The following is an 18694-nucleotide window of genomic DNA, read 5'->3' as shown; positions in this document are numbered from 1 at the left end:
TATGGGGGGAGTCAAACTCCACTGGGACTCTGCCTCCTTCCTACACAGGCCTATTTCAAGCCTCCCTCCCTGGGGTCTGTTGCCCTCTACCCTCTCACAGGGGACACCTGAGCCCCTCCTCCACCTCCAGGACCAGATGAGGAGAGTTTTGAAAGAGGACCTTGGAGGGGTAGCAGACTGCCCTTGGGCAAACTCAGCCACCCTAACACCCCTCCTTCCCATCCAGAAACAGCTCGCAGCACACTTAAGTAGCCAGTAACACTCTACGATGGAGCTAGTGTCTCACCTTGAGCTCACACTCAAGAAGACACTACCAGTGGGAAAAGGCCCCCATGGGTCTGTGATGTAACACCCTGAATTAGCCTCACCCTCTCTCCTCACTGCTCTCAGCCTTACATCCTGCTGCCAGCTCCATCTCCTGAGGAGAGAATAGCCCTGCTCAAGGGACCTGGACCACATCTTTCTAAAAGTGGGTCCAGCATCTTTTCAGATCTCCGTTTGGGGGATCTGAGCTTCTCATGCATTCATTCACGGTATTCCGCTTACTAGCAGTGCAACCTCAGAGAAGCTCCTTAACTTCTGAACCTATTCCCTCTATGTAACCAGTGTTCGTAGCTCCCACTCTGTAGATTATCATGAGGAATCAAAGGTTGTACGGCACATAGTAGGTGCTCAATAAATGGCAGTCCTCCTTGTACCCTTCTAGGCACTTTTGGGAGGCAAGAGAGATTTCTGCTGGAGGAAATAAGTTCTTATGATAGTTGCAATAAAAGGCAGCCCAGGGTGTTGGTAAGTGTCATAGGTGGTGGGAAAGGGAGAGGTCACCTGAGGCTGGAACGAACAGTTTGCCTCTTTAACCTTAGACACCTCTCATCTGAGGTCTGTTTCCTCATCCATAAAAGGGATGGGTCATACCTGCCCTGCCCACCTCACAGGCTGTCATGAGGCTCAAAGCAAACAGTGGATGTCAAGGAATCTGAAACCTACAAAATGCAATGGAAGAGTAGGTAGAAAAGGAGATAGAAAAGGGGCATTTGGCAGCTGAGTGGAACGGGGAGGTGACCACCCTTGTATCACGTGGCCAGGCCCAGCGTGACCTGACTCCCACCCAAGGTCGCCTGGGGTGGCCGTGGCCCCAAGGGCTCTCCGGGTGGCTGACTTAAACTACATCTGACATACATAATGGGGAGTCAAAAGCAGGTCCCCAACCAGGGAGTAGAACAGTTCTAACCAGGCTCATTCCCCTCATTCGTAGTAACAGTCAACATGAACTTGGGATATTACAGACTCAGCTAAGCACAAGTAAAGGACTGGTGGTGGTGGGTGGACATGAATTCTGACCCCCTCCCCATGCTTGCATAAGCACCAACAAAACACCAGCCCATGGAGGTGCCTCTCAGCCTAGGATAATGAGGGTGCCCCAGGCTCCGCCTTCTGTTTAAAATGCAGACAGATTGGAGGGGAGGGACTGATGGTTCAGAAATGGCAAAAAAAAAAAAAAGCTTTCACTACCACCCCCACTCATTGCCTGTGGGAACTCAAGCCAGGCCAGGTGGGTTGGCCCTGCAGAAAACAGGAGCCCAAACGCCCAACCCAGTTATGGCCCCCCTTGGCCCCACCTCTCTTGTTCCCTGGGCCTATGGAAGGACAAGCTGTTCCCACTGAGCCCTGCCAGGGCTGCGCTTTAACCCCTACAATCCAGCCTAATCCTCCCCCGCTCCACCCCTCCAACTGCTCCCTCCCCAGCCCTGGCATTCTGCCCACCCGCCTCAGCCCTGCCCTCACCTGGCCCCGCCCTGCCCTGCCCCGGCTACCCTCTGCTCTCCCCAAGAAACGCTGGGGTTGGCACAGGGCCCTCCAGGGCACAGTCATCAGGCAAAGTACCTGCTGCTCAGATGCAGAGCCAGGGAGTGAGGCTCAGAGCCTGCCGGCCTATTCTCCCCACGTGGCCTCTTCTAGACCCTTGCCCTCTGCTCTGAAACCTATTGCTAGGAGCAAAAGGTCTGGGAACCTAGAGTACCTGGGTCCTATTTGCCAAGGGGCTGCTGACTCATCTCCAGAAGCCTTGGGTTCCCAGCTGTTAAGTGACAGGGAGATTATGTAAGCGGAGGTCATGTGATTTCACTCTTGGGTGGGACTTTGAACTTGACTGCTGCCAAGCAGTGAGCAGGGGTTACTCCAAAGAGAACAAGATAAAGGCGGCAAGAACTGCCCTGAGGGTCCTGGGTGAGGAGCAGAGAAGTGTGACCCACCTCTCTCCTTCCCTGCCTTCTCTCTCTGTTTACTCAGCCACGCTGAAGTGCATCCCCCCCCACCCCCCCACCCCCGTCTTGTTTATCCAGCTTAGCAGCCTGAGACCCCAGGGCTGCCCTCACCCACTTCCTGAGGGCTTGAATCTCTGTGGACAGCATGGGAAGGTCACACACTCTCACGCTCACGGGAGACCTTAGGGAGAGGGTCCCAGGGCCAGGAGGAGTACTAGCTGCTGAGAAAGGACAAACGCTTTGGGTTTGTGTTCAGAGTCAGCAAGATATTGATAGTCTCCATCCCTTGAAGACCAGCTATGGGCTGTGACCTGGCTGGTGGCCCCAGTGCTACCTTACCCAGGCTCAATTTCTTAATCAGCGCCCGGCATCAGCCTCCCTGCCTCCTCCTCCACCCCGCTCCAGGATGTCTTCATGAATTAATGTGGTGCTGGAATGGGGCTCAGCAAGGGAAAAGTTAATCGGAGCCTGGCAAAATGTTCCTTGCCCGTGGGGGAGCCGCTCCACTGACCAGCAGGTACAGAAATGAACATCCTGTTCAAGGCCCAGAGCGTCACACATGGCCCCCTACACCCTCTCACCTCAATGGATAGGTAAAACTGGCACCTGCACAGAAATATAAGCAAGGGAGGGAAGTGTGTGGGCCTCTGGAATCCAGCTGGTTTAGGCCAGACTGCCCTAGGGCTCAAAGGAGTACAGAGCTTTTGGCCTCCTGGGATGGGAACTAGAGATGCAGGGAAGCAAAGGGCCCTCTATCCCCTGGAGCACTTGTGGGCTGGGAGCCCAACCCCCAACAAGAACTCTGCACCCCTAACAGTTCAATCAGGCAATGGAGCCACCAGTCTATCCACTTGTGGTGGTCATTACAGGTACATGCTTCGCAGGGAAGCATTTGCCTGGGTCTGAACAGTGTTTCAAAACCGTGAACCAAGCCATCAGTGAGATCTGAGGAAGCAGGATACTCTCAGTACTACCCTCACAGAGCTAACCCTGACTCTAATTTATTTATACTCCATCCGTGCCAAAAAGGATTTGAGGTGAAGAAACTTTCTTAACCACAGGGAAGACAGGCCAAGCACAGGCTCTGAGAAATGGCAGTCTCAGGCTGGAGGAATGAGCCCCGTTCAGATTAGCTCAGCACATTTGAGGCAAAGAGTCACAGAACCGGAGCCAGGTTCAGATCCCAGAAGACTACATGCATCCTTTACCCGTCCCACTTCGCGAAATGGCACCGAGGAGAAAGGGTGTCGTGGGGGGTTGGCCAATTGAGAAATGAGCCATGGTTCCTTGCTGGTTGTGTCCTGCAGCAGTCAGACCTGCTTGACAAGACCAGACCCTATGTGAATTCTTTCCATGTACCCCAGGCTTCTCAAAGAGCTCCCATGCAAGTAGCTTTCCTCATCTAGACCCCCCTGCTCCCAGCAATGTCCCTAACCTTCTACATTCCAGGAAAGAGGGAGTGAGTGTGCTAGCAGAATGCCAGGATGTCCTGGGGTGGGAGTACTCCTATCGCTGGCTTAAGTCATGGAACAAAAGGCACAATGCTCCCATAGGTGAGCACCTGTCAAGACAGTGCTTACTCAACATGCAAATCCAGACTCACCCCACCCTGTGAGGCTCAGTGGGACTTCCAGAATACCCCACAGAGCCTGGTCTGGCCCCCACTTAGAGATGAGATCAACACCATTTATGAAGCACCCACTAAGAGAATCCACAGCCCTGACCCTGAGGAGGTTTCAGTGTGATGGCATAATCAACACATGATCTAAAACCCTTTACAGAAGACTTAAAGACACTTATAAAACAAAAATAAACATATTAAGATAAATTAGTACAGTGTAACCTGAATGCCAGCAGACAAGGGGTATGCAGTAATGGGGTGTTTCGAGCTGGATGGAGTTCTTTAGAGAGGGCTTGGTGGAAAACTCAAGGTTTGAGCAGAATTCGTAAGCCAGTAATGGCAGGGAGCAGGAAAGGGGATTCCAGAATCTCCTGGTAATTGTTAAAAGCATGGGTTTTGCCATAAGACAGGTTGGGGTTCAAAGCCCCACACTGTCATTTATTAGCTTTGTGGTTCTGGCAAGTCATCTGACCTCTCAGGACTTAAGGTCCTTCATCTGGAAAATAGAGATAATAGCTCCTCCATCATTGTGTTAATTATGCAAGTTCACTGGGATAATGTATATAAAGTACTTAGCCAGTGCCTGGCATTTAGTAAGTACTTAATCAGTGGCAGTTTTGTCTTTTAAGTGAGAGATGGCAAGTGCTGAAGCAGAGAAATAAGAGCAGGTTGGTTAGCAGCAGGGATCAGAGAAGAGCCATGGTGGTGACAATGGAAGGAGTCTGTGGACAGACAGCCTCACCGACAGAACTACCTCAGCTTCTGGACTGGATGCAAGAGTCAGGTGCTCCAGGTGTTTGGGGGCAGAGGTGTGGCGTCATTAAATGCACGCATTCCTGCAGACACTGTAGGACTGGCTCGAAAGAGTGTGCCTGGAAAGAGGGAAGCAGGGAGGAAAAGGCTGTAGCAATGTGTCCAGGATTTGGTCACTGAGGGAAGACAGTGACTGGGGAGCTCACCAACCTCATTCTGTGCCCCCCCTCGCTTACCATCAAGTAGCTTCATCCCCTCCATACATGTGTCCTGGATACATCCCCCCATGTGGCTGTGGTCGTGTGTGCAGTGCGCGTGTACATGTGGGGATGAGCACGCGGAGAGGAACAGAAGGAGGCCACAGATGAGTAACAGCACACGCTGCTGCTTCTCAGAGTATTTTTAAATGCTAAAAATACTAGCTAAAAATAGCCAGCAGGATCCAAACAAGATACTTTCTCTAGGCAGATTCTGTGTGGGTCCCCATAGGTGAGGGGGGGTGGAGCATCCAAAACAAAATGGGAAGACCTCTGCTCTTCAAGCATTGCCGCCCTCAGGGTCAGAGCAGTACACTCGCCCCCACCCCAGCTGAGCATCTGCTTCCCCACCGCCGTGGTACTTTCTCCCCACCTCCCAAAACAAATCAAAATTTGAGATTCTCTGAGAGCTGGAGTTGGGTAACTGGATAGAAGAAGCCAGAAAATGTTCTTCCCTGGGGCCAAATGGGACAGTGACCTCTTGTACCTTATAACATCGGAGCATTGCCTCTGTTGATAGCGGGACGGACTGGGACTGGGGTGAGATGGGACGGAGCGGGGAGCTCAGTGCCGACCCCACGTCAATCCATCCTCCTCACCCCGGGGGGCCCATCGCGACCCTCGCCGGCTGTGTGGGTGTCGGGCTCCAAGCGGGCCTGAGTCCCCCCTGAGCAACGTGCAAAAAAAGTTTGCGTGCAAGTGCATCTTGCCCCGGGGGAGCGCACGGAACTTTCAACGGGTTCGCCAACGGCCCGGCCGCCCCCGGGGGTCAGGACCCGCAAGCCGCCCGGGAGGGGGGAAGCTCACCGGGGCTGACCTGGTCCAGCGGGGTCCTCCTGGGTCCGGACCCCGAGGCCGGCGGGGGGCTCGGCCGCCCGTCCCGCCCCCTTCCCGGGGACGCCGGGCCTCGGCGGTGTCCCGGCCCGCGCGGTCAGCGGGCGGGGGGCGGCGGGGCCCCGGGCCAAGCGGCGGAGGGGCGGGGGCGGGCGGGGCCGCGGGCAGGCGCTGGGGGCGGGGCCGCGGCCTGCGGGGGCGGGGCTGGCGTCTGGCCCCGCCCCCGGCGCTGACGTCGCGGGGCCCGAGGCGCCGGCGGGGCCGCCAGTCTGCCGGAGCGCGCGAGCGGGGAGCGGGGAGCCGGGAGCGGGGAGCCGGGAGCCGGGGCGGTTGGCGGCGCGCGCCGGGGAGGTTGGGGCGGAGGAGCGCGCGGTCGGGCCGTGTCCCGTGGCGGCCTGACCGGCCTCGGCGTCCGGGCCGTGGCCCCGCGCGGTGCCCCCGCGCTCCCCGTGCCGCCGTTAGGCGTGGGTCCGGGTCCGGGTCCGAGCCCGCCGCCCGCCCCCCAGCATGCGCACCTCCTACACCGTGACCCTGCCCGAGGAGCCCGCAGCCGCCCCCTTTCCCGCCCTCGCCAAGGAGCTGCGGCCGCGCTCCCCGCTCTCCCCCTCCCTGCTGCTCTCCACCTTCGTGGGGCTCCTGCTCAACAAAGCCAAGGTACGCGGGGCCCCTTCCCGGGACCCCCACGCCGGGGGCGCTGGGCTTCCGCCGCCTCCCGGGACGCGCCCCCCCCCCCCCCCCGCCCCGTGCCGCGCGCCCCGGCGGCCGGGGGATGGATTCTCCCGGCCCCCACCCCTCCTTTCCCAGGGTCTCCCGGCAAGGAATGCCCCCTCCCCAGGTGATCTCAGGCTTACTCGCGGCCCCCTCCCCTTGTCGAGGTCCCAGCCCCTCCTCCCTCCCCCGCCCCCCCCCTCCGTGACCCCGGCACCAGGTGGCCCGTGGGCTCCTAATGCGCGGCACCTCTCGGGACAGGTGCAGGAAAGCGTAACCTTGACCGGTTCCCGCTGTGGGGGAGCCGGCGGCGCGCTGGACTCCGCGGCTGCGACCCCAAGGCCAGAAGCCCAGCAAGAAAAAGCTGGCGGGCCAGAGCCGCCCCCTCCTCGCTGGCCCCGAGGGCGCTCCCCCGAAGGGTTGGTAGCGGGGGTCCTTTGACCCTGTGAAGGGCAGAGGAGTCGCACACAGGTGAAAGAGGGCAACTTCTCTCTCCGGCCCGGCCCTCCCCAGTTCTGCTAAGTGCGCGCTGGAGCCCTCAAATGAAGTAGCCGCCCCAGGGTAATGCCGGGGCCAGAGGCTGGGCACTGCCCCCTTCGGGAAGGGAGAAGGGGCCAGAGCTTGACAGATCTTACGTAACAGGCACCAGCTCCCGAGTTGGCAGTGCGTGCACTGCCCCGTGCCAGGGCCACACCAGGCTCCTTGGCTGCGGCCAGGACTCATGGCTGACCCTCATGGCACAGGTGAAGTAAGCAGGAAAGCCCTTTACCGGGGTCTTGAGTGTGAAGGCGCAAACGTCAGTCAGCCTTGCTTCTGTGACCCACATCCCCTAGTGTGTCCTCCCCATTAACCCAGCACGGGCTCTCCCTGAGCCCCCCGCCCCGCCACGGAGGGTGAATGCTGCCCGTGCACTGACTGAGGAGGTGACATCTGCTTTTTAGGACAGTGGTTGCCCCCTAAGTCAAGGTTAGGTTGGCGGAGGACTAATTGTAACCAAGTTCTTAATCCAGACCCTCTGGAGTCCTTCCCTATGCGCTCCACACCGCAGCTGGAGCCCTTTCCTGCTCCCCTGGGGAGAGGCTCTGAGAGGCTCGCTGTGTGGGGTCTCTGCCGACCTCTTGGTTCTAGCCTCTCGCCGTCAGGCCCTGAGGTAGGATTGTTTTCACCATAAGAAAGGTCACTCCTGGGACATTTTGTTCCTCTGTAGAATGGAAAGTGCTGACTTTCCCTGGAGCTCCTGATTTCCTATTCATGGCCGAAGAATATCTGGCTGGGCTTAGACCAGCCCTGCTCTCCCCTCCACTCCCCCCGCCCCCCCCTGCACTCCTCCTATCCAGCCACCTTCCCTACAGAGCGCGTAGAAATTGGCAAGTAATTTTGAACTTGGGAAATTTTAGACAAAGGAACAAGCCACCTCCACCCCCTACAAAAAAAAAAAAAAAAGAGGGTCCTAGCAAAGCCTTAAAGGAGCCTTCTCCATCTTTCCACCCGCCAGGCCCAGAGTAGAGTCAGAACCTCAAGAATAGTAACCACAGGGGATGACGTGTTGTTCCCGACCCTCACTCTGCTGGGTCAGAGTTAGACGTGTCAACACCACCAAAGTGCCTCGGTACAGAGATGCATCCAGTTTTCCACTGCGCCGCCCCCAATAGTGCTGAGTGACTACTGTCTCAGTGGAAGGCCCACTTGGGTGGGCATTGACATGATCGCCAGGCTTTGCTTCTCCAGCCCCTTTAGACAGATGTTATCTGAGGCACAGGGGTAAGAACTAACCAGCACTGCCAAAAATAAAGGAGTAAGATCGGACCTTGGGGGAGGGGAGAGCGGGTAGCCTGTGGTCAGGCTTTAACTTTTGGTTCTGAATGGGCAGCTCGGAGACTGCAGTGCTTTTGTTGGGCCCCTGGGGAGTCCTCCAGGTCTGCCTGAAAATGCTGATAAGGTCTTTGTCCAGGGGATTATCTCTGTTGTGGTCCTCTTACTGGAACATCAGGGTTTAGACTGTCAGAAAGGTAAGATTTAAATTTTGTGTTTGGGGCCATATATATACTGCCAACACTGGCAGAGTTCAAGGATGCTTATGCCCGCCTGCTGCCAATAAGCGTGGCTCTCTAACTACAGGTGGAAACCAGGTCTCTCTTCTGAGTATATTTCCTTCCCTACCTGGTGGTGTTAGACCTGATACCTGGCAAGAAGGGATCCTCTTACTTGTGGGATCAGCAGGGCAATTCCTGAGAAAAGCCCTCCTTCAGCCTGCCTCTCCCCACCCCACCCCCTCAAGCTGACAACCTCATGGGCTCTGAGCTGCTGACAGCCTCTGAGGCTGTCAGCACACGGCATGAGTAATTTTAGCTGAGTTATTTCAGGCTCCTGTTCTGATCAGGGTTGAGCTGGCCCCACGCATGCCCCAGTCAGTGTTGCTCCAGAGTCGCCAGCTCCCCGTCCCCTCCCTGAGAGAGGGGGCGGCAGGCTCATCTGCACACTGTTTCTTTAACCCTTTGAGCCCAAAGGTCTTCTGACTCCTTCGAGGTAGGGCCCGAATTAGCCAAGAGACCTGGGACCCAGCTGCTGTCTTGCTCCAGCTCCCTCACCAGCCTCCACGATAGAGGCGAGAACAAGAGTGGCACACTTCAGCCAGGTGCTTACCTCTAAGTGGCCACAGTCTGCCGTCCTCAGAGGGGTTCCCAGCCAGTGATCAGTCAGGATGTGGAAACCTGAGGCCAGCAGGGAGGATTCTCCAGGCTCTAATCAGCCTTTGGGAGCTGAGCTCAGCTGGAAGGAATTCCACCTGTCTCCGGCAATTCAGAATGGCAGGCCAGCTTCAGTTTGCCCCAGCTGAAGGTCTAAACTCACTTCAGAGGTTTTGTCATTGAACGTCTCAGGATCTCCTTGAAGTGCCTGTTATGACAGCTGCTTCATGTATTGGACATCCAGGGGTAGAAAAGTGGGTCATTTGAGAGAGCGCCCAGATTTGGGACCCGGAGTTCCTTGTAGCCAGGAATCAAACACACGAATTCCCAGGCTCCAGTTCTAATCTCCAGCCTCCAGTAGGGCAGACAATGAAGAGTAAGGTACAGAATAGGAGAAAACACATGTTGACCAAAGAAAGGAGAACCCTGGAGAATATTTGTGTTGTGTGTTGAAGAGAGTAACATGTGTGCCTAATGCTCATGGCTCCATTCGGCAGAAGGTTGCCTGAGGGAGCCTAGCGCAGGCCCAGTCTCTTTGCCTTCAGCCTCACCTGCCATGTGTTCTTTGCTTACAGAATTCTAAGAGCGCCCAGGGTCTGGCTGGTCTTCGAAACCTTGGGAACACGGTGAGCTCTTCCCAGCCCTACTTCTTTCCTAAGGCCACCCCCTACTGTCCCGACTGGGACCATATAATGATTGTTCCTTCCTGGCTGCCACTGACTCCCTCTCCTCTAGAAGCCATTTGAGACCCACCCGTCCTGGATGGTGGGTTTTATAGAATGGCCAGGGCTCTGCCTCCCTCCCAGGCCCCCAGCAGGAAGCACTGCCTAAAGGGGAGTTGCCCTCCTGTCAGCTCCTTCCCTGGATCCTAAGGACATCCCTCCCTTCCCACCCACTCCCGTCCAGCTCACCCACACCCTCTTGTACACCTCTATGGTAAATAAGCAGTTACGTCACCTGTGCCGGCAGTGGGAACTTGCCTCACTGTGCCTCGTTCCCTTACGAGAAGAGGAACTTGAGGCTGTGGGAGTGGTCATTTCTTTGGTAGAGGAACCAGAGGGCCTTCAGCACTATGTAAGTAGACCAGACAGGGGTCTCTGTCTTACTGATCAGATGATCTCTTGCAGTGCTTCATGAACTCCATTCTGCAGTGCCTGAGCAACACCCGGGAGCTGAGGGATTACTGCCTCCAGAGGCTCTATATGCGGGATCTCAGCCACAGCAGCAATGTACACACAGCCCTCATGGAAGGTGAGGAGCCCATCCCTGGACTCTCTCTGTCTGCTCCAGTATTGCCGCAGTAGTAGTAGTGTGTTCTGTGTGTCCCTCCTACTTTTCTTTCTTTAGCTTCTTTTTGGATGGATTCTAGTTTGAGTTTCTCATAGAAAATGTCACCCCTACTCTCCGTGTCCCCTCTCCTCCCGGTAGAGTTTGCAAAACTAATCCAAACCATATGGACTTCATCCCCCAACGATGTGGTGAGCCCATCTGAGTTCAAGACCCAGATCCAGAGATACGCACCACGCTTCGTCGGCTATAAGTAAGAGCCTTGCAGACACGTTCCCCCAGGGTGGGTGCCGGCCCCTGCAGGCCTGTTCTTGGAACAAGAGGCCTTGCTCACTGTCTTTCCTTTGGACTCAGTCAGCAAGACGCCCAGGAGTTTCTTCGCTTCCTTCTGGATGGGCTCCACAATGAGGTGAACCGAGTGACAGTGAGGCCCAAGTCCAACCCCGAGAACCTCGATCATCTTCCGTAAGTAAGAGGAGAATGCTGTGGGGAAGAAAAACTTGGTGAACTTGAGTTTTGGGCTGACTTCTTTGGGGGTAATAATTTGGAGAGAATTTGGAATATTAAGCATTTAGATTGATAGGCTCTTAGACTTCTCATGGCATGCACTCTGACCCAGTTGTCTCCCTCTCTCGGGTTCCTAGTGATGATGAGAAAGGACGACAGATGTGGAGGAAATATCTAGAACGGGAAGACAGTCGGATTGGGGGTAAGTGCATTAATTGGAGGAATGCCTGCTCTCCCTGTTCACTGCTTTTGCCTGAGCAGAGCGTGAGCATGAAAAGCCCTATGAATCATTCTCCCAGGGAGCCCCCCTCCTGCCCTGTTTCCCACGGACAGAGGCAGGAGCACCCAGAGGGCACGCAGCCCAGAGGAAATGTGTGCTCCTTCTCTGAGTTTAAGCTCTGCTGTTCCATCTCATCCGCAGATCTCTTCGTTGGGCAGCTAAAGAGCTCCCTGACTTGTACTGACTGTGGTTACTGCTCTACTGTCTTTGATCCCTTCTGGGACCTCTCATTGCCCATCGCTAAGGTACATGCCCCTGTTGCCCTACTTTGGGATCTCCCACTCTTACCTTCTCTTGTCATTGACCTCTGACTTTTACTCTTTGTCTCTCCCAGCGAGGTTATCCCGAGGTAACTTTAACGGACTGCATGAGGCTCTTCACCAAAGAGGATGTGCTTGATGGTGATGAAAAGCCAGTAAGTCCCCCCCCCCCCGCCGTGGGAGCAAGAGCACACACCCAAGAGACCCCTCTGGGAAAGACCTGTCACTCGCAGACGCAGCCTAGGAGTTAATAGACTCGGCCCACTGACCTCTCCCCCAAGTCCTCTGTAGCTGTTTGTCATGTCTTGCAGACATGCTGTCGCTGCCGAGCCAGAAAACGATGTATAAAGAAGTTCTCCATCCAGAGGTTCCCAAAGATCTTGGTGCTCCGTATCCTTAAGATCCACCATGGCGGGGACTTACCTTTAGAGAGTGGCTGGTGACAAGGGGCCAAAGTGAGGGCAAGCAGAGCAGGAAAAAAGGAAATTTGGTTGACTTTCCTTTCCTTCCTTTGCTCTTCTGATTCTGGGAAGTGCATCACCCTCTTAGGGCCCTGTCCCCTTTACTTTGACTACCCTCGCCACCCTTTCTGTCCTTGACTCACATCAACACCAGATCTGAAGCGGTTCTCAGAATCCAGAATACGAACCAGCAAGCTCACAACATTTGTGAATTTCCCACTAAGAGACCTGGACCTGAGAGAATTTGCCTCAGAAAACACCAGTGAGTATTTTCAGCTGGGAGGGCAGAAATGAGGCACAGTGCCTAAAATCCCGATGGGAGGCCCAGAGGTGGAAGGAAGCGGCTGCAGAGTGAGTTAGGAAAAGCAGGAGGGAGAGGGAACGTGGGGCAGGAACACGCTGGGGGCCTGAACCCATCTACTTCCTCCTCAGACCACGCTGTTTACAACCTGTACGCTGTGTCCAATCACTCTGGAACCACCATGGGCGGCCATTACACAGCCTACTGCCGGAGTCCAGTGACAGGCGAATGGCACACTTTCAATGACTCCAGGTGAGATGGTCTCAGGCGGGGCTCCTGCTGGCAGACGCCTGAACCTCGCCCATCTGTGTGGCTTCCACTTGGACCAGATAGGAGAGGTCGGTGCCAAGAGGCCGTGTGGTACGTAGGAGTCTGCTGCCCATTTGCAGACTTCCTAAAAGAGATGGGCTCCAGGGCACCCAGGGAGAGGAGCCATGGGCCCTCACCGCCCCCCACAGCACTCAGCTTGTGTCCCCAGGGCCCCCGCAGGGCTCTGACTTCTCTCCACTCTCTCCGCAGCGTCACACCCATGTCCTCCAGCCAAGTGCGCACCAGCGACGCCTACCTGCTCTTCTATGAACTGGCCAGTCCACCCTCCCGCATGTAGCAGCGAGGCGCTCTATCCCTCTCTCCCTTCCCCGGGGTGGCCCCACACCCTAAGTGGTTTTTTTTTTTAAGACAAAAAAAAAAAAAAAAACCTGACAAATAAGAGAGAAATAAAGTAAACTAAAACTGCCGAGCAGGAGTTGGCTGCAGCCTGGTCAGGGTCTGGAGCGAGGAACCAGGAGCTCCCGAGCCGCCCCTGGCATGAAGATCGACAGGACGCAGAGCCTGGAGCCGGCACGGTGCCCCCTCGGCTTCTCTTGTTTGCATTTTTTAAGCTTGTGGTTTTTTTTCCTGTGTGTAATAAACAACAGCGGTCTGTGGGGAGCAGATCCTGGTCCACTCGCTGCCCTTCCAGCCCCCGCTCCTCCCGAGAAGACAGCGCCCTCTGGAGCCTGCTGGGAGGATCGCTGCCCGGAAGCCCCGGCGCCCGAGCCTGGCACCCGTCTTCACCTGGACCCCCGCTCACTGGTCCAGAAGCAAGAAAAACACCCATGAGCCAAGAGCCCTCTTAACGCTGCTAACTCCAGGGGGACAGACAAGGGGACGACTTTGAAAAGAGCTGACTTGGGTTTTTAAAAACCCAACTTTTTTGTTTTTTAATTACCATAACAAGTTTTCAGACTGGAGATGCTCTCCTTCACACCTCTTCACAGCTGGGACGTTGTGCTGGTCATTTTTTTTTTTTTTTTTTTAGTTCTTCAAATACACCTTTTCTGATGCTAGCCCCCAGTGGTGCTCGGGGGGTGTTGGCCAAGCCCCAAGCACAGCCACAGTAGACCCGGGATCTAACAAGTTTTTGGGTTTTTGTTGGTTTTTTTTTTTTTTTTAAATGTTTTGGATGGAATCTAGTTGCCTCCAAGAATTGTGCCTTATAGCATTTGGGGACCAGGGGGTAACTGCCCCTCCCTGAAATATCCCTCAGCCTCTTCCCTTTTCCCCAGTGCCCTGCTCAACTCCGCTGGGGGAGATGGGGGTCCTGCCCTTACCCCGGGCTTGGTTTGCATCGGTGAGGCGGAGAGGAGAGTTGGTAGAAGGAGATTTCTTCCGGTAGTGTATCAAGTTTTTCCTGCCCACTTCCTCTACGCCCCCCTGGTCTGCTCCCCAGCTGCTGGAAGGATAGCACAAGCCCCTTACCCCTAGAGCCACTCTCAACCATAATTTATTCCCTTTTAACGTGTTTTCTTCTTGACCTTCGTGCCCTCGCCCCTTCTCAGAGCCTCCTAGACATAGGCCCTTTGGACCGAGTTTCTCAGGGATGCCCATGCCGCCCCTCAGCCCCTCCCGGCATTGGTCTGCAGTCCTGCCCCGGGAGCCGGAGCCTGGGTGTTGGGGGACCTCTTGCCTCAGCTGTACGATTCTCTCCCATGGGTGTGATTTTGCCCTAACTGGTTGGACATAACTCGGTGCTGAGAGAGTAAAGCTGTGCAGCACCAAGGCACGGAAGCTCGGTGCGTCCGCACAGCTGGGCCCAGCATGTGCCCCTTGGAGCCTGAAGCCTGCCAATGCTCCCAGGAGGCGGCATCAGAGAAAGATGCCCCAAGTTGAACCGGCCTGACCCCCCTCCCCGCCCGTCCCAGGGAAGCCCTGTGAACCTGAGCCAAAGGGCTGATGTGCACTTGTTTACTATGTAAGCAGGAGTAGAAGAATGTCTGATGTACAGTGGAACCTTGTACAGAATAAATAATAGCTTTGAGAAGTTGGTAAGTGATGGCATCTTGATTTGGGAAGGGTCTGCACCCAGGAAGAGCTCTGAGCAGATGAGTCCCTAGGTATTTTACTGCTTCAGCCAGACCGTGAATTCCAAGTTCTCGAAAAAGTTGCCCACTCTAGTCTAAATTTTGCAACTCTACACAACTGAAATAGTACACGTTTTGAATGCTATTCATCTGGATTCACCAGTTAACATTTTGCCACATTTGTTTACGGATACTTTATTCCTGGGGGCAAAACACGTAGGGGCGAGGTGTCCCTACCCCCCCAATACTTCAGCATGCATCATCCCACATAACCTCAACACCCTCTTCACCCCTAAGAAATGTGGCACATCTGGTAGACGCTTCTTTAACTGGACCATCTGCCGTTTAACTGCTGGTGTGGACACTCGCAGTGCCCTTGACACTCAGGTGCCTGTACAGACCCGTGACGAGCTCCAGCAGAGGCTGGGCATAATGACATTTGCTCTTGGGGCAGAGTGGCTGTCCCTGGATGGGGGGGGGGGAGCAAGATTTGGCACTTGATAAACGAGAGACTTCAGCTTGCCCTGTTAATACCTAGAAAGAGCTGCTTTTACAATAAAGGTTTCCTTCCCCGAAGTGCGTTTTTTCAAGATTTAAAACAGATGTAACCCTTTAAAGAGATTGCCTCTTTGGGGCACTCAGGGACCTGTCTCCTTCGGTTTTTTAATTCTTAGTATTATTCAGATTTTCTATTTCTGCCGCTGATTTTAGAACTCTGGAAGCTGAAGCCTCCACCAGCTGAGTATTTTATCAGGATTTTTCCTAACTGCCTCCCTGCTCCAGACACTAAAAAATCAAGGCCTGTCTGTTCCGTCTTTGCTGAGACAGCAGTGCCTGCTGTCAGACTCACATCATGGGGTGAGACCGTCGTGGGATCATTTCTTCTGGGCGTTCCCCAGGAGTGGGAAAAACAGTGACTCAAACCCTGGTATTTCTCCCTGGCCTGCCCTGGAAGTGGCCTGACCCAGGATAAGATTTTTAAAGGCAGCTGCTTTCCCCAAAACTACAGGTGAACAGCGTGGTCTTTACAATGGAAAAAGGCGCCTGGCAAAGGGGATGGGTGAGCCCCAAATCAGTGTACCTTGCCGCACGTCTCTCTTGACCAGTTTTTCACTGGATGTGGAAGCCACCTGTGCATTTCTGTTGTCTTCCACAGGGGAGCAGAGGGCTATGGGTAATGTCAAGGGCAGGGGTTCAGCCCACTCCACCCTTGCTCCCCAGCTCTCCCTTCCGTACTTAACCTGTGGCTTTCTCATTCCCATGGCAACAGGTCTGGGTGCTACACAGATCTCAAACACAATCTGTCCCCATGTTTCTTTATCCATCAGCTTTGCCTCCTAGCAACTGGGATTTCTTCCCCCATTCTTTGCTTGCCTTCCAGCAGGCCTCCCCCTGGGGAGGAAAGGGGGGGCTCTCCCCTCTGCAACTGTTCTTGTGTGACCTTGAGCAAGAACTTCCCTCTTGCTGGGCCTTGTGCCTCATCTGCATTGAGGAGATTGGACCTGGAAGTTCTCAGTTCAAGTGTCTTCCTCCTAAGTCACTTCTCTATAAATACACGCCTCAAAGTCCCAAGTGAGGGGGCCTTTCATGCCTCTGGTTCCAATTTAAAGAGTTACTCTAGATTTTTTTTAATGACCAGTGCTCAGAAGATACATATTTCTTTCCGTAAAGCGTCAGAGTCAGGACCGTAGAGGTCACCTTGTCCATATTCTCATTTTGCCAGTGAGGACACAAGCACTAGAGAAGGCTGACTCAAGTCCCCTGGTTTGTCAAAGGCAGAGGCAGGACAATTCTCATTTCTATCTCAGTACTCTGACTTCTGGGTGAATAATTGACAGCCTCTTCAGGACTTTCTGCAGCAAATTTTCCAACCTTGTGTCTGTTAGGAACTGAGCTGAACAGCAGGAACAGCTGAACCCCCTGACTCAGTACTTCCACACACACCCAAGAGCAAAACCACAATCTGTCCCACACCTAGCCCCCAGCAGGGTCGGCACCAGGCACCTCTGAGGACCCCTACCCTTTGTCGCTCTAGAGGCAGAAATGAGCACCTGAGCAGGAGGCAGCAGGCAGCAGAGAGATTTGCATTTACAGTCCAAGCAAATTACTTAATTGCTCTGAGCCTCAGTTTCCTCCTCTGTAATCCGAGCATAACAATACCTACTCAGAGTTGTGTCAGGAACATACTAGGTATTCAAATGTCCACCTCCTACACACACACACACATTTCCAGGACTGTGCCATCAACATCCACATTCTCTTAGTGGCTGATGCTCAGGCAATGTTTGGTTCCCCAGCCTCTCAGGATGCTGTTTCTTCTTTTCGCCTCCAAACGACATGCAATAAAGGCTCAGGAATGCAAAGTAAGTATAGCATTGCCCAAACCAGAATCAGTGAAGCAGAACCACAGAAGGGAGGATCCAAATCCAAGGGACGAGCATTTCTAATTTCCTGATATTTTGCTGTAGCCTGTCTCTTGGAGATCACGGAAGGCCGGCTGGGATCAAGCTGCCATCTTCCAGGCTCCTAGAGCTTGAGATGATCCAGAAACCGGGGGATGAGGGTCAAGGCTAGGGCTGGCAGTGGACAAGGGGAACGAGAGGACAGGATTGACGGTTCCTAATGTACACCACTGGTGCTGGCCCTCGGAACAAGGAAGGAAAGCATTCTCCATCTGGACACTTGTCTTTAGTAGGAAGGACATGGCATGTTCCAGGGACAAAGAAGAGGCTGGTCTGGCTGAAGTGGAAGTTTGAGGTAGCAAATTAGCAGGAGAGAAAGCTGGAGAGCGGGAGGTCCCAGAATGTTCTAGCCAACCTCCGGCTGGCCTCACCCTTCCTGGTGGCAGAAGAGCCACAGGGATGGGCAGCCCCAGTGGTGCAGCGGTTTAGCGCCACCTGCAGCCCAGGGCCTGATCCTGGAGTCCCGGGATCGAGTCTCAGGTCGGGCTCCCTGCACGGAGCCTGCTTCTGTCTCTCTCTCTCTCTCTCTCTCTCTCTCTCTCTCTGTCACTCATGAATAAATAAATAAAATATTTTTAAAAAAAGAAGAGCCACAGGGAGTCAAGGAGAGAGAACCATGTGTGGGTCAGCATGGGGGAGCTACAGGGAGCCGCCCTCTCAGTAATACAAGCAGAAGCCCAAGAGAGCTAGAAATCACTGGGGTATCTCTCAAGTTCCCCTTACCCAGAGGATGGGCAATGGCAAAGCTAGAGGGAAGCTTCCCGCACAGCCTCTGGAAACCTGTCCTGTGTGCTCACAAATGAAAAGGAAATAAGGGGGCACTTGGGTGGCTCAGTGGTTGAGCATCTACCTTTGGCTCAGTCGTGATCCTGGGGTCCTGGGATCAAGTCCCGCCTCGGGCTCCTCGCGGGGAGCCTGCTTCTCCCTCTCCCTGTGCTTCTGCCTCTCTCTCTGTGTCTCTCATGAATAAATAATTTAATATAACTTTTTAAAAGAAAAGGCAAATAAGATCTTAATAAGATCAAATAAGATCTTAGCATCATGATGTAAATACTTTTGACTTCTCAAACCCTCTGAAAGCTGTCCCCATCCAAGGGTCCAAGAAAAATGGCTTGCCCCCCAAAACAGGGCCCCCCAGGAGATGACTGGAGAAGAGCCTGTGGGTGAAGGGTCCCCCCACCCCAAGTATGAGGACAGCAGCCTAAGCATCACAGAATCTGCTGCCTCTGTTTCCTCTCCCCACTCCGGGTTCCTCTGTTCCCTGCTGTCGCTGTCGCCACAAGCCTGGGCCCCAGCAGAGGAAGACAGGTGTGTCCTGGAAGGCACGTACCTTGGGTTTCCCCGGCCCTGGATTCGAGTCTTGCCTCTGTATCGCACCGGCCACTTGGCCTTGGGAAGCCTCGGTGCCGTCGTCTGTGAATTGTTGCACTTCTCCGCAGCCGCGTGACCTAAGGAGGGAAACAAACCGCGAGGCCTCTTGCCCGGGGCCGACTGAGTAACGTCCTGCCAAGAGTAGCCTCCCTCGGGATCCCTGGGTGGCGCAGCGGTTTGGCACCTGCCTTTGGCCCAGGGCGCGATCCTGGAGACCCGGGATCGAATCCCACGTCGGGCTCCCGGTGCATGGAGCCTGCTTCTCCCTCTGCCTGTGTCTCTGCCTCTCTCTCTCTCTC

General features: G+C 54.7%; 1 protein-coding gene and 2 long non-coding RNA genes across 33 annotated transcripts in view; 1 reads left to right on the top strand and 2 right to left on the bottom strand.

The window, feature by feature from the left end:
- Nucleotides 1–5867, bottom strand: part of LOC140631111 (uncharacterized) — a 167494-nt gene extending 161627 nt beyond the window's left edge. For 9 of the 21 annotated variants that reach the window (XR_012028763.1, XR_012028764.1, XR_012028765.1 and 6 more), the window contains exons 1-2: nucleotides 5703–5860; nucleotides 4640–4757 (exon numbers count right to left, since the gene is read on the bottom strand). This is a non-coding gene — a long non-coding RNA (uncharacterized lncRNA). Of the gene's footprint in view, nucleotides 1–4639; nucleotides 4758–5702 lie in introns of all 21 variants that reach the window. The other 12 variants (XR_012028755.1, XR_012028758.1, XR_012028759.1 and 9 more) reach the window with 6 other exon arrangements.
- USP2 (ubiquitin specific peptidase 2) overlaps nucleotides 1–14522 on the top strand; it is a 25204-nt gene extending 10682 nt beyond the window's left edge. For 6 of the 11 annotated variants that reach the window (XM_072822336.1, XM_072822335.1, XM_072822340.1 and 3 more), the window contains 11 exons: nucleotides 9700–9750; nucleotides 10252–10375; nucleotides 10553–10664; nucleotides 10766–10876; nucleotides 11056–11120; nucleotides 11340–11443; nucleotides 11533–11613; nucleotides 11770–11848; nucleotides 12074–12181; nucleotides 12352–12472; nucleotides 12740–14522. In XM_072822336.1, the coding sequence (XP_072678437.1) occupies nucleotides 9700–9750; nucleotides 10252–10375; nucleotides 10553–10664; nucleotides 10766–10876; nucleotides 11056–11120; nucleotides 11340–11443; nucleotides 11533–11613; nucleotides 11770–11848; nucleotides 12074–12181; nucleotides 12352–12472; nucleotides 12740–12827 (1044 nt within the window). In that variant the 3' untranslated portion in view covers nucleotides 12828–14522. Of the gene's footprint in view, nucleotides 1–6221; nucleotides 6384–6534; nucleotides 6565–7156; nucleotides 7181–7278; nucleotides 7588–9699; nucleotides 9751–10251; nucleotides 10376–10552; nucleotides 10665–10765; nucleotides 10877–11055; nucleotides 11121–11339; nucleotides 11444–11532; nucleotides 11614–11769; nucleotides 11849–12073; nucleotides 12182–12351; nucleotides 12473–12739 lie in introns of those variants that run through there. The other 5 variants (XM_072822342.1, XM_072822344.1, XM_072822345.1 and 2 more) reach the window with 5 other exon arrangements.
- On the bottom strand, nucleotides 13901–18694 carry LOC140631113 (uncharacterized). The gene is made up of 2 exons (XR_012028774.1): nucleotides 18355–18694; nucleotides 13901–17301 (listed from the first exon to the last, which is right to left on the bottom strand). It is a non-coding gene; the product is annotated as an uncharacterized lncRNA (long non-coding RNA).

Source organism: Canis lupus, chromosome 3 (genome assembly GCF_048164855.1).
Source record: "Canis lupus baileyi chromosome 3, mCanLup2.hap1, whole genome shotgun sequence".
Taxonomy (NCBI): domain Eukaryota; kingdom Metazoa; phylum Chordata; class Mammalia; order Carnivora; family Canidae; genus Canis; species Canis lupus.
Note: the sequence above shows the minus strand (reverse complement) of the source record. Positions and strands in the feature narration are given on the sequence as shown.